Here is a 17,703-nt window from a genome sequence, read left to right as displayed (position 1 = left end):
AAAGAAATAAAACCATATGGATCAGCAAGAATCAAACAAAAGAATCAAAATCGGCAGCAAAATCGTAATCAGACTAACATCTCTGATAACAAATAAGACAACACAATAAAACAATTGAATTTCAAACTGTTTGGTCTACCAGCTGTGTTGACCTCGCGTCGTCAGACATCATGACGTACCGTTAGTTCATTCCTCGTGTTTCACTCATTCGATAGCTCCAAATCATCGTACAAGGGTGATTCCACAATGGCTGATTCATTCTCCTGTGATCCTTGCTTCTTATTACTTCTCCTCGCCATTTCCATCTTCACGCTGTTCGTTGCCTGGTTGTTCCTGAGGTCTTTCTTACCTAAGCCAAAAATAAAAGACTTCCATAAAAAGTACGTCCTGATCACAGGCTGCGACTCAGGCTTTGGGCGGAGAACAGCGATCCTTTTGGACGAGCTTGGATTCAATGTCATCGCTACATGTCTCACGACCCAAGGCAAAGAAGGCCTCCAAGAAGTCTGCAGTAGTCGTCTGATTGCTGCATTAATGGACGTTACTGATTCCGAACAAATAAGGAACTTCTACGATGAAGTGAAGAAAATAATTCCGAGCGAGGAAGGTACTTGATACAAAAATGTTAGATATAGGAAGCCATGACCCTTCGTGCTGCGAGTGCTACATATCGTTCACCACCGTTAATTAACTTAATGGAAAACGTGTGTCTCGATTGAAAACCATACTGATGTCCCCTCCCCCCAACAAATTGGCCTAACTTGTTCTTTTTAGTTAACACGGAATACATTTCCTGGTGGAAAAAAAGACGCATGAACTGTTGTTTCAGGTTCGATCCCTCATTAGTTCTTTCATTACCAAATAGATATACATTTTATACAACATTTTATACCTTTTGTACATTTTTTATTGTTTAATTTCAATGGAAACGCATGACCCATTGTATCTCTAAATTAACGCATACGTACTGATCAAAGTCAGGGCACGCCAAAATCTACGAACACACGATGCAATATTGAGCGCAATCGATATCGCAAGAGATTATTGGTCGTATATACGCAATGTTACTGAAGTAGAAAGCGATTCTACTACTTGCGCGTATAATGTTACCCCTAGCTCGTATCCGCGCATTCGAAAACCATAACTCTACTTACATGATGAAGAGTCCATGAATCGTGAAAGAATGAGTTATAGCTATCTAAGTAAACTTATTTAAAGCTTGTTTTCGTTTACGATTTTAACTTGAATAGTGTTTAATTATTCAAAGCTCAAAGCTACAACTAGAGCTGACAAACGCTTTAAGCATTTTTCACTGATTTCGGCTATAAGCTATAGCTCCATCAGTTTTAGCCCTAAAATAATGCTAGAGGAAACATTCTCAACCCCTCCCCCTCGGGTCAACAATGAGTATTTCCATGCCACTTCTTATAGGAACCGTTATTTAAGTACTGTTTAATAAACGAGCAAGAGTGTTTTATCGGGTATAAAACACGAGGCGTAGCCGAGTGGTTTTAGACCCGATAAAACACGATCTGCGAGTTTATTAAACGGCTTAAAAACCCCAGATGTATGTTCTCATACTGTACCGAATTCTTTACGAAATGAACCAAGTTTGATAGAGAAAATCCAAGTTAAAGTTTATGCAAATGAAGACGAATCTATATCAGATATAAAACCTCCTTCATGGTCATGATTTCTATTGTGTTTCCTTCATGAATTATTAATGCCTTTTTTAATGAGTGATTAGAATCGTTGACCTGACCAAGCATGATTAGCGTGTAGGCACCGCGATTGCAAGACGTTTAGTGCGGGTTACTTTGATTAGACCTCAGATAATGCTAGAGTAAACATTCCCCACCCCTCCCCCGTCAATCAAGAATGAGTATTTTAATGCCACTTCTTATATGAACCGTTATTTAATGAGTGATTAGAATCGTTGACCAAGCATGATTAGCGGGTAGGCACCGCGATGGCAGGACGTTTAGTGCGGGTTACTTCGATTAGACCTCAGATAAGACGTGAACAAAAAACATACCTGGTATTGTATGGCGCGTTTGTTAAGTGTTTTATTCAATGTACGTATAGAGATATCGAAATAGTCTTTAGAAAAGCTATATTAAGCAGGTCTTTACGCGACACAATGAAGGTGGATTTTTTGGGAGCTATTTTACGTCATATCCGCCATGTTGGTTTACGATATATAGCAAAGCATTCCTCATTAGTTTCTCTTGTTAGATCAACCAACATGGCGGCTGTTTCACTATTATTTAGCTCGAGGGATTTTGAGTCATGTGTTTCAAGGCGCATTCCGAAAATTTTGGCTTTGACAGAAACAAATCCAACGTTTGATTCGTAATATACAAGTATTTTTATGACGAAAAAAAAAAAAAAAAAAAGAAAGAAAAGGAGACAAAAAAGAAAAAGAAAAAAGAAAAAGAAAAAAGAAAAAAAAAAAGAATAAAAGCTTGCTGAGTAGGTATCAGTTTCCGGTCACCCATCCAGGTACGAACCTCTCTTAACCGGGCTTGACTAAGTACGTTTGAAGCCCAAGGTTTTTTCCACTGGACCACGGTTTCAAGAAATTAGCACAACAATAGCCGTGAAAACAATGCACCCAATAGACTAGACTTTTTAACTATAACTTTTCAACCGATTCCGTGCGTTGCAGAGATGCAAGGGATTAGCCGATATGGTCTGGGGGCCGGCTGGTCTCTCCCCTGATGCTTCGGCTAGAACATTTTCTTGCGTAATTCGTACACCCAAGGGCAGAAGGATTTAATCGCCGTCAGGTCCGAAGTCCATACGACGCCTCAGCTCTGCGGATGTCTAGGGGGTATGGCAAAGTGGAGTCGATTTTTTGAATTTTGTTTTAGTGGTTTTAAAGGTTCACATCCTACGGACTGAATTTTTTTCTTTTGTTGTGTCTTTAAATTTGTCAATAGATTCAAATTAATCGTACTTTGTTTTTTTTTTCTTCGTTATTTTTTTTAACTATATAATTTCTTCTTGCTTATTGGGTTTGATCTTAATTATCAGCAATCTCAACTCTAAAAATAGAGAATTGTTCTTTAATTTCTAGTAATTTGAAATGTAGACTGAGAAAACCTTGCCACAGACGCGTTTTCGCCGGGCAAGCGCGCGAAAACCAATATACGTCAGCCTCATTGGATTGATTGGATCTTATCTAATGCAGGAAATTCTTTCTAGGATTGTGGGCAGTGGGGTAAATAACGCTGGTTACATGATCCTAGGGCCCTTAGAGTGGTTCAAACTGGACCAATATGACACTGATGTGTACTATGACACACTCTCATGCATTCGCCATTGTATCTTGTTATTTTACCAGGGTTGTGGGCAGTGGTGAATAACGCTGGTTACATGACACTAGCACCCTTAGAGTGGTTCAAACTGGAAGACTACAAGAAAATGGCGGACACTAACCTGTGGGGCCTGATTGACGTGACCAAGACATTTCTGCCACTGCTGAAGAAGGCTAAAGGAAGGATAGTGAATTTTGGAAGCATTGCAGGTATGGCTTCAGCACGGGAGGGGAGGGTAAGGAGGGATGACAATTTTGCCCTACTCTCAATCCCTACCCCACCCCCTACCCATCCCCCCGTCAAACTCCTACTGTTAATGAATGACTTGTACTTACAATATTATTATTGTGATGAAAAGTTTAGTCTGTCTATCATGCAACCCTTGCTTCTTATTCCTTCGCATTATACCCCAATCCTTACCCCACCCCTTCTAGGACCTATCTTTTCCCACCCTTCTCCCTGTCAAATACTGACCATCTATTTTGTTGTCATGAAAGGTTTGGTTAGTCCATCCACCTTTGCACCCTATTCTATCACATTAGACCCCAATCCCTCCCAATCCCTCCCCCTCCCCTCCTGGACCTTCTTAATTCCCCCACCCACCCCCTGTCAAATAATGACAAGTCTGTTCTGTTGTCATGAAAGGTTTGGTCAGTCCAGCCACCTTCGCTCCCTACTCTATCACCAAGTACGGCGTCGAAGCCTTCTCAGATGCGTTACGCAGAGAGATGGTCCACTGGGGAGTGAAAGTCTGTATCATGGAGCCACAGGCCTTTCAAACACTGTTGCTTCACGAGTTAACTGGCAAGAAGTTGGTGTCACTATGGGATGGGATAAGCGATGACATGAAGAAGGAATATGGCGAAGAGTACTTAGAACACTGTACGTAACACAATAACAGTTTATTATATAGGCTATTTGGTGTTGCAGGGCACCTGGTGGGCCATGAAGAGAATAAAGCAATAGCGCAGCGCAACCGTGACGTCATAAAAACGAAGACAAAGACGAAATTCAGACAAACGAACTTACAAGTTTACTTTCAGCAGATAATTTTCACAGCCGATCGCAGTTGATCTTAGTTTACATGGGTTATTATTGTAACTTTAAGTAAAAATAATAAAACCGGTTCGTATAATCCTCGTAGCGGTTAAACAGAATGCAATGTTTATCCGAATCTTTAAGCTATGTTTAGAATCAGTGCGCTGCGCTATTGCAATAGGCACTTTGCAGCTCAGTAATCACGTGCTGATTAATTCACTGAGAGCAAATGAATGAACATTTTGATTCCCATGGGTGACATTTACTGGAGAGCAAACACACTTTCTACAACCCGTTTCGAGAGATCGTAATAAAACTGCATTTCGTAACAGTGGTTACACATCGTTTCGTTCAGTTCTTTGCAATTAGACTCGTGGCCGTTATATTAACTGCAAAGGGCCTATAGCCGAGAACTTAAGAACGAGTTTGGAGCTAAAGAATACCTCCCCTTGCAATAGACAAAAACCTTAATAGGGTACAATAAACCTTCAATCTTAGACAGAAACATTATAGTTGAGAATTTTTCACCCAATTATGAAATAAAACAATTTACCTTATAAAAAAGCTGTTCCATTGACCGTGCCCCTTTGCCCCCAGGACTGTTTAGGTGGGGAGTTGGTCGCTTTAATGAAACTACTTTTAATGTTTTACATGAAAATATCCATTAGAGCTAAACAATTCTCAACATATTTGTCCAAGATCGCTGCTTCTGTAACACCCAGAAAGACCATTTACTCTTACATTGAGATTCTGAAACGGCAATTAACATTTATCTTTTACATTTACTATTGAAAAAAAAAAGTAAATATAAAGTTCATTTTTTACTGATAACATACATTTTTACTCTTTATATATTTCAGGCAAGCGTTACCTTGTAGAAGGAGTCTTTAAGAAATCATCCAAAAACATCGACCTTGTTGTGAATGACGTCATTGATGCCCTCACGTCACGTGATCCACGCCCTCGCTACCTCATTGGTAGACAAGCAAAGATTGTAGGCTTTTTCTCATTGTTGCCTACAGTAGTGCAGGATTACATCTTTAAACCAATAATGTGAATGTGCGCATGCGCTATTTAATCTCTCAATCACAGATCCCTGTCTTTCTTACTACGCTTGCTATACTAATTATTGCGAGAAACATTGTGAAATTCTTGAAATTCTAGGGTTTCCCAGAGTCTCCGGCATTTCGTCGAGCAGGCCCAGTCAGAATGACAGAATTTTGGGGTGTAGAGCATTCTCGTTCAGAGCTCCTCATCTTGGGTGTTTATTGTTGTTGATGTATCAACCTAGCTACGACTACAAGAATGCTCATCGAGATTTTTCTTTTACTTTCTCAGTCTTCTTTCTTCATGAGTATATTTTAATTTTTAGTAAACTGATCACACAAGGTGTGCAAGGGATTCTGGTAGATGTAGTATATGACGATAAACTGTGTTTAAAAGGTTCTTTTATATTTTTAGAAAAAACTAATGAAAAATAGAAAAATAATTCGAGTAAGACTTAATCATTTAAGAATTACATTTTATACTGTAATGAGTTGTTGGTTTTGATAAGTCAAAACTTAATTCGCTTTTTAAACCATGATAACATAATAATTAAAAAAAACGAAATACGAATTCTTTGCATGGGTCTCCTGTGGTTAGCTGCCAATCTACTCCCTTCCTAACAAGGAACGCCTGATGACATTCAAACAGAGCTACAAAAATGCAGAGAACTTGAATGAAAAAAACTTGTTGAACTTTGAAGCTCAAAAAATATAAGATGACCAGTTTATTAGCTAAAGAAATCCTCCAGAAAGAAGAGATGCTACTGAAAGAGACGAAAGCTAGGCTACTTGAACAGCTGAATCGTTTGAAGGTGGGTTTGGTATGAAAATATAACTGAAGATTTTCCATATTTTCAAAACTCTTTCAGACAATTTTTTTTTACTTTTAAGCTTATTTTTAAGGCATTAAAGTACACAATACATTCATTTAAAAGTGTTAGTGCTAAAAAGTAATATTTAGACGATAGGAAACGAAGGATTATGCAGTGTTAAGTGCCGTTTATTTTTATTTTTATGTACTCTTCAAAATCGTTTTTCCCTCCTTCGTTACATGTACAATGTAGGTTGAAGAAGTGGCTTTACGAAGATACTTATTAGATAACACCGAGAACCAGCAAACCCAGGAAAACAACGCTCAAATACTTGAAAATAACAAATATCAAACAGTAAGCTGACAGTTTGTAGTTCTTTTCTGCTGTTTTAAAAAATATCCCTTTTTTTAATGTAAAACGATTGTATTGTACCTGTCATCTAACATGGCTGACATCACGTGATGGTGCAAAACCTCTATTTCCTAATTATTTAAACCTTCAAAACATGAATATTGTATAGAGTGTGTGCAATCATTTGACTCAAAATTCCTTGAGATATGAATAACAATGAAACAGCAGCCATGTTGGTTGATCTAACAAGAGAAGCTAATGAGGAATGCTTTGTTATTGTCAACCAACATGGCCGCAATGATCGACATGCACCTGCTCTATTAATAATTCCTGAAAGAACCTCTGGGCTGATCTAAGTCAGGGCATGGCTAACTCACAGATTTAACCCTGAAACAACCTCTGGGCTGATCTAAGTCAGGGCATGGCTAACTCACAGATCAAACCCTGAAACAACCTCTGGGCTGATCTAAGTCAGGGCATGGCTAACTCACAGATCAAACCCTGAAACAACCTCTGGGCTGATCTAAGTCAGGGCATGGCTAACCCACAGATCAAACCCTGAAACAACCTCTGGGCTGATCTAAGTCAGGGCATGGATATCACACAGATTGAATTGGAATTAAGCATATTGGGTTTTGCAGAGGGGGAAAAATCAAAAAACTCTTGATTGAAAGGAGAGACCAAACAAACTCTACTCACTTGTGATGCTAAGACCAGGAATCAAACCAGAGACCCCAGAGTCGAGAGTACACTGCCACTGCACCACCCTCGATACCTAAATTAGTTGACTTATTTATTCATAACTATTCAGACTTCAGGTAACAATGAAGACTCCAGTTACACAGATGATGCAAATGCTTTGAATCAAATGCCACTAGAGAATCTAAAACCTAACGATACTAAACAAATGTATGTTAAAAGCTCAAACTTTCCCTACCCACCCCTACCTTGTTTTTTAAACAAAATTACCAAAGTTATGTAACAGCACTATATTCTCAGTGCCTACAATGTACATTAATATACATGAGATATGGGTTAGCCAAAAAAATGGCTGCTGTCCAAAAGTGTTAACTGTCACTGCAGGATTATGCACAAAACTGAACATGTTGAATGAATGTGTGCAAAGACATTAACTATGATTTATACAATGCTTAGGACTGTGGGAAAACTATTATCTTAATTTAATGTTATATTTCCAGCACTGGGAAGAGGGAGGATTGATGCATTCAAGGAGTGACATGTCCAAAATTTCCTAACCCTACCCCTAAAGGTGCGCAATGTTTTCTCACCACCACCCCCTGGTTCCAATGCTGGCCCATGTTTGTTTTTAGTGTTCCTGTGTATTTACTTTTCCTAACCTTACTTCTTGACCAGTGCAAATTTTCATGCTTTAGATAAAGCATAAGTATGCTAGAGTGCTTACCATATATCTGTGAAACACTTTGTAAGAAATTGCTCAAATTAGTAAGTTCAGTAGACCTCGGGCTTACACAACTTTTCACTAATTTGTACAATCTTTAGTTACCGGCATTTGCATTGCTACACAGCCACCCCAGACAAAAATAGCGACATGCACTTTGCAATAGGCTGCCGTCAATCAAACACGTTGACGTCATTTACAACCGTGCGTGATTCAAAAGGCGCCAAAACTTGTCGATTGTTTACAAGTATTATGAGTCACATTAACTGTGCCTATCCGGGTCGATCCAAACGGGTGTAAATTACGTCAGCTTGTTTGATTGACGGCAGTCTATTGCAAAGTGCACATTGCGATTTTTTCATGGAAATACACGTATGGTATGCACTCCATCGCACTCAACATCCATTTCAATTTCTAATTTTTTTTTGTATAAAAGGGACCAAGACATAGAAGAGGAGGAAGAAGAAGAAGAAGAAGATGATCAAACGTGACATTGGTAATGAGAAACCCTGAGTTTTGTTTGATATCTAGGTCCACAAATGTAATACTGATTGCAGTACAACTAAATAAGAAGAAAAAGAGATAAATTCAAGGAGTAGAGATACAGTGAGTATAGGAAGTATTATGACTAATTTATTAAGTTGCATTACCGCCACCTGGTTAGCTCAGTTTGTAAGAGCGTCGGTCTGTTGTGCGGAAGGTCGTGGTTCAAGCCTCGGCCGGACCAACACTCAGGGTCTTAAAATAACTGAGGTGCTGCCTGAGGGTCGCACTTTAGTGATAATGGTAGTAATACACTGCAACTTGTGCTATTATGGCTTCAGAAATCCCCATTTAGACATGAGTCAATCAGAGAGCTTAATCCTAGAAATAGCATTACAGTTAAGAGTTTCTGATACTTCCTTCACATGCATTGCACTCAGTAATTTCTAAATTATGGGAGAGAAAATATTTCAAAACTAGCACATACTGTTGTAAATAACTTAAAATTATGTATAATTAGAAAATAATTCATGAAATTCTTTACTACTCAAACTACTTTACAAATTTTTGGTGAGCAACTTTTTTTATTAAATTACAGCAATAATATTTCGACAAACTTTTTCCCCTTTACTGTACTGCACTTTGTCAGCCCACATATACAACAATGCATTATATTACGAGTATATACATATGTTTGCACAGGGCTAGAAATATAAGCACGTAATTCATAGTTTGCACAGTCTTTACATTTCAACTTGTGTTGAATTTTGTAACGTACATGTACATGACAATTCATAGCAAGTCTCACATTTCTAGATATCACAGTTATCCATTTTCCAATGATGCTTTCTTTGTTGTTGACTTAGCTGGTTTCACATAGCAGACAGTTCTATAATTGTTTCCTAAAAATCAAAAAGTTTACGATGTTCCAGCCTCAGAAGTCGCAGATCCTGAAACAAAAATTGATTTTATTTGGTTAGTTTGTTTCATTGACCTTTAGATAATTTCCTTAAAGTGTATATGACACGAAAAAATTTTAATGTTAAGAATGTGTAGTTTATTGGCATTAATAAGAATATCACGGTTAAATTTGTTCCAAAAACGTATTTCTCTAGAAATTCAAAAAATTTTAGCACGAGTTGTGACGTCATTTTGTTTACAAGTCTCCAGACTTAGTTGCAAATACATGAAATATGTTTGAATATAGAATCTTAATTTCAAGTAGTACACTTTTCAATTTCCCAACATTGGAAGAGTACTACGTAAGCTATCAAATGAAGCTGACTAAAATATGTCTTTTGTTGTTAATTTATATGAATTACAATTTATATTTAGTACATTACTACTGAATCTAGAGTACGTGTCAACAAAATGACGTCACAAATTGGGATTAACTTTCGCAAATATCTCAAGAAATAAGCTTTTGAAACAAATTTTGTTACGATATATTCATTATTACTAACAAACTATACATTTTAAATGATGGAATGTTTTCGTGTCATATACACTTTAATTTACCGAGCTTTTGAAAAAAAATTGATTGTCATTAGTATTGTGATTCTGCTGGAAGACAAGGTTATACCATCTACGGTTTTCATTGCTATTTTATGGAGGTAAATTAACGCCAATTACGGTAAATTATGCATGAGTTACTCTGCTATCGGTAATAAAGTTATTAAAAAATAAAAAGTAAGAAATAAAATAAAATTACAGTAAATAAACTTTTACAAAACATAAAGGTGAAGAAACGATGAACTTTTGAAACACAAATGTATTACGAAACCATGGGGATGACTTCTTTGATTGACAGCAGTATACCTGCATTAACCGCCATCACAAGTTTTTTCTTGATTAATAATAATAATAATAATAAACTTTATTACTGTGTCATGTCGTTCTAGCTTATTACAAAATAAACTAATTGGGGACACCTATCTAGAACCCTATAAAACCAATAAAAATCTTATCCCATGTTTCCAACCTTTAAAACAACCCCTATATGATATTTACAATTATCTAATTTACGGTAATATCCCACCCCTCCGACTAAATATACCCATTATTCTTACACTTTTGTGTAAACTACAAGCTAAATCCTTACCCCACCCCATAGTAACTGTAAGACAATTCCCACCCCCAACTGATCCTAATTTACATGTGTTCGATACTCAGATCGATACGCTTCATGAGGTCACCTAAGTTAAGTGTTCTTATGTGTCTTTTAAATTTACTTAGGGTATCTAATGACTTAACGTTCCTCTTAAGCTTAGATCATAAAACTGGTCTGAGATATCTTATGCTGTGTTTTCCGAAATTGACTGTATTAAATCTTGGTATGATGAAGTCAGAATTCCTAAGATATATATAATCTAATAATATAATAATAATATATAAACACAGCATAAGATATCTCGGACCAGTTTGATTGAGTAACATGCAGTGAAGAGTCTGGGTCATGATGGGTAAACATTCAAGGAAGGTAATGGATGAATTGATTAACACAAAAGGAATGAAAATGTTTAGAACATAAATTTAAGACTAGCCCTTGTCTAAACGAATGATGAAAAAATGGATGAAATACTGTTGATACATAGATATTTATAAGTTTTTTCACTCTACAAGTCCCTACAAGTTTTCACGAGTTTTTGAAAGCAACTCCACCAGATTTTTTCCTACCTTTTCCATCACAAGCCACGACTTTAACTTTATCAGCTTTTACTATTTCTCCTACTTCCCGGAAGTCCACATTTTCAAGAACAAATGTCCAGACATTGTCACAGAATCGATAGGTGTTTAGGTGTCCCTGTAGGCAAAGAAAAAGCATGAATATTGAGTTTGAATACACACCAGAAATAATTTAATGAGAAAAAAAATTTAGTCAATTACATACGCACAAAATTATGCAAGGTAACACTATATACATGTATGTAAATGGCACCTGAAATATTCCAGAAATGTTCTATTGTTCTTTGGCCAATCAGAATTGACTTTCTTACCACAAGATAACAGAAAGATAACAATAACGCTTCTGATTGGTTAAGAAGCATTCTCAAAATGCTTCTAGTTGCCCAGGGTTTTTTTCGATTAGCACTTCCCAATCCCACACGAAGTTTTACGATTTTCATTGTGATAAGATTTTGGTAGATGTCAATCAAGGCACTTCCATAACATTGTATGAAAACACAACATTTTCAAAGGCATGTGCCGTGGAATGTCATGGAAGGGCCTTGATTGACATCTACCAATACCTACTTTGTCCCGATAGCAAATTAATGATCTTTACATATGTAACTGGGACGCACTGTAATCCATGATTCCTACCTTAAAATTAATCTTGTTTTTAACCTTGTTGGATAATGCATGATTAATAGCTTTATCAAACTGTAGCAGTACTTGTAGGGCCAACTGTGGGCTTATTTGCTGCGACTATGGAAAAACATCAAATAAGTCAAGTATTTCGGCAACAAACTAGAGTCATATTGTGCGACTTAAATGGATTATCCAAAATTCAACTCGAAACCATATGATTACCTATACTAACTGTATCAACAAGTTCATACACCATCTTTTAATATGATATGAAATTTATTTTGATTTTTTATAATTTTTGCTACAACAGTGGAAAAAGAATCCAATTATTCAAGTATTTCAAAGACAAAGTAGAGTCGCACATGCAGGTTTAGATGAGGTGACCTCAGATTGCGTGTCAAAACGACTAAAGGTGACCAAGGGTGTATCGAAACGACAAGAGATCGTTTATATCTTTAAACCACAAATCGTGTATTACTATATCAAACGCACATCTTTCTTTTCCCATAACATGCAACTCTACAAGGTTTCAAACTCAGTTTTTTCGCTTTAACGTTAATCAAGTTAATTCGCGAATTCTCACCTATGATTTACACTCAAGAATTAACTATTTAACAAATAACAAAAATTTCATACGACATTAAGATTATTTGTGGTCACCCTGTTATTTGTGGTCACCCTGTGTCACAATCAAACCGAAGAAACTTCTAGTAAATTTGTCTCAAATATCACAAAAAATACGATTTCCAATGAAAAATATATAAATAACAGTCTAGAAGGACAATATTAAGGATAAGGATAAGCATAAAAGCCTTTAAAAAGGCCAAATCGTCTCAACAATTCATTCAGATGGAGGGAACAAAGACAAAATCCCTCGGTCAACAACAAAAGCTCTGATTTTTACCTCAAAAACAGCTGTTTTACTCTAATAATCTCAAGATTAGTACATAAAGCATTCTCCTACCTGTATTAGCTCATCGAGGCTTTCTTGTAAGCTATTTCCTAGTGTAGTGTTTCGATAAAGTTGATAACTCATCGTGTTTCGACAACCTTCGATGTATTTATACCTTACACGATTCGGCTCATGCCTTATTTGGGCATGCTGATCAGCCGCCATCTTGGATTTGACCATATATGGATAACAACACAGGAATCCCGAGATCTCTTTTTTTGATAAAGGCTAACAATGAATGAAACAGAGAGTCCTCAAAAAAAAAAAAAAAAAAGTCCCGATGGAAAATAAACCTCTTAGGTATGCCAAAAGATTAAAAAAGAAAAAAGAAAAAGAAAAAGAAAAAAAGAAAATCAAGCGAAACATTAATTTTCTACTTTAAACACAGGCAGCCAAACAAGGTTCCTGTCAGTATGGTTTATAAGAGAATGTATGGGAGTTATGATAAAGTCATGACAATAAAATGTTTCACTCAACGATTTGCCTCAAAACTTGCTGCAGTTGCTGCTTTTACTTTGTTCAGTCTTCTGGCGAAGTTTCAGCTCGATTTGAGGCCGTTTAGTGGGTTTTTTCAAAATCCGCTCTTTCAACAGGAATAGGAACCTTGTTTGGGCTGCCTGTGCTTTAAAGAATAAACAAAGAAATTAAGAAAGTGAACAAGAATGTCGGTCGGTCGGTCAGTAAGTAAGTAAAGAGGACTAAGAAAAAATAGATAAAGCAATAGAAAGTAAGTTAGTGAGAAGAGAGTAATAGAAAAAAAGCAAGATCGAGAAAAAAGGAAGAAAGGAAGAAAATTATAAGTATTTATGCCAATATATAAGAAATTTAAAAAACTTTGAATCATTAAATGAAATCATCAAATGGGTCATAAAATAAACCTGGTTTGGTCATTACTTATAGATGCACTGTTCAAGAAAAGACGAAGACTAGTTTGGGGTGAGTGTAAATTTTTATTGAATATTTTATGTGAAAAAGGAAATACAGATCATTGAGAAAACTACAAAAAGTTGTTATTGGGATTTCTCTGCGTTGAAGTTCACTTTCAAGAACAGTAGTATGATATAAAATTAGCCATTCCGGATTGAGCGAAAAACTGGCATGCCAGCTCAATCCAGTTTTTTCTCAGGAAACCCAACGTAAACTCGCGAAAAGTCGTCGGTATTCCTGTGTTATTTTAACAGTCATTCTTATTCCCAGACCCTACTCATTTCACTGAACGATTTGGCTATTGAGTAAGGTATGGGTACGAAAATGTTATAGAACTTCTTGACCTTGACCTTTGCACTCTAATATCTTTTTTCTACTTTCACATCCCCATAATCCTTTGCGTCTTTGGGGTTGTAACCAGAGGGTAAAAACCCACTTATTTTGCTAAGGCTGATCAGACAATGTTGACAATACCTTGTTTGGTATTCAAAGATAAAATGAAGAAGTAAAAAACAGAAAAAGATGGAAGCTTCAAGACGTTTAAGGTAAATTTTTAACATTTTCTGTAAGACCAAAACTCTTGATGATCTGTACACGCAAAAATAACTTGGAATAAACTGATAATCAGTATTGTACAGATAAAAGCAGGTATAATATAAATTCAATTAAGAAACCTTTCAATTTGGGACAGTTTTTTGATTGGTTACCCCCCAAAGACGCAAGGCATTATGGGGATGTGAAAGTAGAGAATACAACTAAGCTATAGTAATATATTCAAGGTGCAACAATGCTCCAGAACGGAGTAAATAGTAAGTTATGGGAAATACACGAGTCCGTATAGTAGAGGGAGCAGATGGCTACTTAATTTGTCAAAGGAGGGTGGGAAGAAAAGAAAAAGGAACGCCGAGAAAAGTTATATGTCAGAAACTTCCCTGTGTCTTCATTTAAAATAAGTCACAGCATTACCTTCCTCATATGGTACACCCCCTCGTGCGACAGTTGGCTTCACCGATTATGGAACTATCCTTGTGTTCTACCCATTTTATACTAATTGTTACGCAAGGCTGCACATTTAATAGTGACTGAATACAGACCCTCTTTACCCTCCTAACTCAGTCGACTCCAGAAAGTCGAATCGATCGCGAGTTTTTTGGTTTGGTCGCCCACACTCACGCGACTAAGTTAGGTAAAAATACTCGATTCGAGTGAGTCGAATTATTATAATCATCATCACCATCATCGTCAAACTGTAAATATAGCTTTCTGAGTTTTCTAATTACTTTTTGCTAAAGTAGTCAGCGACCTTAAATTAATACAAAATACAAAGAGAAACTCATATTGTAAGTAACCATTTGTTGAACATAAAAAACTATTGCAAATAGACGATAGTCTCTTAAAACAAGCCGTTAGAAAGGTTGAGCCGGCGTTTTATAGTCAGCGGTCCTGAGATGGACAAGCACTTTGACGACCTGGTCGCAAGGTTTTTGGCTCCTGCTCTGCAGGGTTTCCCATAAGCCTACGATTTGGCTAATGAGTAAGGTCTGGGAACGAGAATGTCGTACTATAGTATAAAGGGGAAAAAGGAGACGTATATTTATAGCAAGATACTGTATAATAAGGTTATTCTTGGGTTTTAATGATTTTTTTTAAGATTTAGGATTAGTTGGTCCTAATACTTACAGATAAACTGTTTGTACCCACTGGTGCAGCCTATTTTTTTCCACTTACCAGTGGATGCCTCCGCAAGTATACAGCCCTTACCAGCTGCTAACGACTTCTCAAACTTATTGAAGTCAAATTGTGTACCATCAGTCCATTTATAAGTGCCTTCTGTTTCGGTATCACTCAATCCAATCCAGAATTCCATTCCAATTAAATTAACTACCGCTTCGTTTTCGGATTCGCTATGTATTGAAACCAGATGTCCCCCCTCACTCACACAACGGCTTTCTGCGTCGTTCCAAGGTAAATATTCGTTAATAACAAGGTAGCAATTGCCTTGCTTGGAGGTCCAACTACCAGTGCAAACTGAAAAAATACAAACGGTGGATTTAACAAATAGATCAGGCTTACCAGGTAGCTATGTTCTTGCTCTGATAAAATGACACTGACTCCTAAAGCTGTAGAACACTCAAAATAGTAATCACATCAAGCAAAAAAAAAAACAAAGCAAAACAAAACAAAACAAAACAAAACAAAAAGAAACAAAACAAAACAAAACAAAACAAAAAGAAACAAAACAAAACAAAACAAAAAGAGACAAAACAAAACAAAACAAAAAGAAACAAAACAAAAACAAAACAAAACAAAACAAAAAGAAGCAAAACAAAAAGAAACAAAACAAAACAAAACAAAAAGAAACAAAACAAAACAAAACAAAAAGAAACAAAACAAAACAAAACAAAAAGAAACAAAACAAAACAAAACAAAACAAAACAAAAACACATCAACAGATAAAGATATAAACACATATATAAAACACTTCTAAAGCTGTAGAACACTCAAAAAAGCATAGAAATTGCATCAAGCAAAAAAACAGAAAACAAAACAAAACAAAACAACGTAAACACATAAAACAGTTGCTTGTCGTTTTGCTAAGACAGCATCATCATACCAATTACCTTTGTCACTAGTTTCACAGTTTGCTCCTGTCGTTTGACCAGCACATATACATGTATATTCTTGTCCTTGAACTTGGCAAGTCCCACCATTTAAACAAGGACTGCTGTGGCATGGGTCTGAAGCGGCTTTAAAAAATACATTTCTTGGTTTTGTTTATGTTAGACTATATACTATTCACCACAACCTCTCCATCTAGTTACCGTTTCTTTTACTGAAACAGCAATTACAATACATACCAATTACCTTCGTTTTCACAGTTTGCTCCAGTCGTTTGACCAGCACATATACATGTGTATTCTTGTCTTTGAACTTGGCAAGTTCCGGCATTTAAACAAGGATTGCTGTGGCATGGGTCTGAAACGGCTTAAAAGAAATTACATTTTTTAGTTTTGTTTATGTTTAGAAGGCCCATTCGGTCGCTCTACTAACACTCAAATAACTCTGGACACTACTTATTAGCTGTCAGAGTTTATTTGTTAGTATGTAATAGCAAGACTATATACTATTCATCACAACCTCCATCTAGTTACCGTTTCTTTTACTGAAAGAGTTGTTTACCCACCCCACCCCCGTCCCCATAGTATACCGTAGCAGCTAGGGGAGGGGTGGTCTTATATGACTGATAGGGAGGGGAGGGGTGGTCTACATACATTACTGACATAATTTAGAAATAGTTTAGATGATTAAAAGAATGAAATGTGGGATTGAATGAATAAAATGCATTTAGGTTTAGGTTACCAAAACGAACGAATTTTACAAAATATATTATGGATTAAATAAAATGCGCATGCGCGTCATGCATAATATCATAAGTAATCCGTCAATTTTCTAGTTCAATTTTTCGAATAATTCGCACTTGTGTGTTTTGCAAAGAGCTGAAATAACACTCGACCTACGGTCACGTGGGATTTCTACTCTTTGAACAACACCGGCACTCGTGGGAATTAGTTCCAAATAGTCCCCTTCACGGTTCCCTGCGCCATCTTGAAAGGTAGCCGGGCCTTTGTATTGAAGCGAGACAAACGGTGAGCTTTCAATGATAGAGACCTGTGAATAATTGTCCAAGGTGTTAAAAAAAAGGTCTCTATCATTGCAAGCTCAACGTTCGTCTCGCTTGGATACAAAGGCCCGGCTACCTTTCAAGATGGCGCAGGGAACCGTGAAGGGGACTATTGAACACGAAATCTTATGATTAGCTATACTAATTGTATCAACAAGTTTAAAGCGCACCTTTATCATGATGCAAATTAAATTCATTTTGATTCTTAATTGATTTAACTTCTAAGGATTTAAACTTGAAAGAAAGATTAAAACGAAAGACTCATAAGGCGTGGAATCGTTTGAAGTTACATATCAGTTTTCGCACACAAAGTGTTCAAAGGTAAAGTTTTTTGACTATAACGGAAATATGCAGGAATTTAAA

General features: G+C 36.6%; 4 protein-coding genes and 1 long non-coding RNA gene across 5 annotated transcripts in view; 2 read left to right on the top strand and 3 right to left on the bottom strand.

The window, feature by feature from the left end:
- The first annotated feature begins 192 nt into the window (after window positions 1-192).
- Window positions 193-5,975, top strand: LOC116303044 (dehydrogenase/reductase SDR family member 9). Its single transcript, XM_031712488.2, has 4 exons — window positions 193-607; window positions 3,347-3,529; window positions 3,966-4,202; window positions 5,219-5,975. The coding sequence occupies exons 1-4, from the start codon at window positions 247-249 to the stop codon at window positions 5,413-5,415; spliced, it is 978 nt and encodes a 325-aa protein (XP_031568348.1). The 5' UTR covers window positions 193-246; the 3' UTR covers window positions 5,416-5,975.
- Window positions 5,976-5,998: 23 nt separating this feature from the next.
- On the top strand, window positions 5,999-10,360 carry LOC116303045 (uncharacterized). Its single transcript, XM_031712489.2, has 4 exons — window positions 5,999-6,216; window positions 6,469-6,570; window positions 7,379-7,476; window positions 8,424-10,360. The coding sequence occupies exons 1-4, from the start codon at window positions 6,121-6,123 to the stop codon at window positions 8,476-8,478; spliced, it is 351 nt and encodes a 116-aa protein (XP_031568349.1). The 5' UTR covers window positions 5,999-6,120; the 3' UTR covers window positions 8,479-10,360.
- Window positions 9,035-12,845, bottom strand: LOC116303046 (transcription initiation factor IIA subunit 2). Its single transcript, XM_031712490.2, has 4 exons — window positions 12,744-12,845; window positions 11,792-11,896; window positions 11,147-11,273; window positions 9,035-9,420 (listed from the first exon to the last, which is right to left on the bottom strand). The coding sequence occupies exons 1-4, from the start codon at window positions 12,813-12,815 to the stop codon at window positions 9,389-9,391; spliced, it is 336 nt and encodes a 111-aa protein (XP_031568350.1). The 5' UTR covers window positions 12,816-12,845; the 3' UTR covers window positions 9,035-9,388.
- A 1,411-nt stretch (window positions 12,846-14,256) lies between these two features.
- Window positions 14,257-16,514, bottom strand: LOC148913316 (snaclec botrocetin subunit beta-like). Its single transcript, XM_089026044.1, has 3 exons — window positions 16,508-16,514; window positions 16,280-16,405; window positions 14,257-15,686 (listed from the first exon to the last, which is right to left on the bottom strand). Exons 1-3 carry the CDS (start codon window positions 16,512-16,514, stop codon window positions 15,328-15,330), a joined length of 492 nt encoding a protein of 163 aa, XP_088882170.1. The 3' UTR covers window positions 14,257-15,327.
- Window positions 16,515-16,529: 15 nt separating this feature from the next.
- Window positions 16,530-17,703, bottom strand: part of LOC116303043 (uncharacterized) — a 3,211-nt gene continuing 2,037 nt past the window's right edge. Inside the window, exon 4 of the long non-coding RNA XR_016119098.1 lies at window positions 16,530-16,643. This is a non-coding gene — a long non-coding RNA (uncharacterized LOC116303043). The remainder of the gene's footprint in view (window positions 16,644-17,703) is intronic.

The sequence above is a fragment of the Actinia tenebrosa genome, unplaced genomic scaffold, assembly GCF_029948245.1.
Source record: "Actinia tenebrosa isolate PJP-AT-01 unplaced genomic scaffold, QUT_ActTen_1.0 PGA_scaffold0__85_contigs__length_37466705, whole genome shotgun sequence".
Lineage (NCBI taxonomy): Eukaryota > Metazoa > Cnidaria > Anthozoa > Actiniaria > Actiniidae > Actinia > Actinia tenebrosa.
This window is presented reverse-complemented; position numbering and strand designations above follow the sequence as displayed.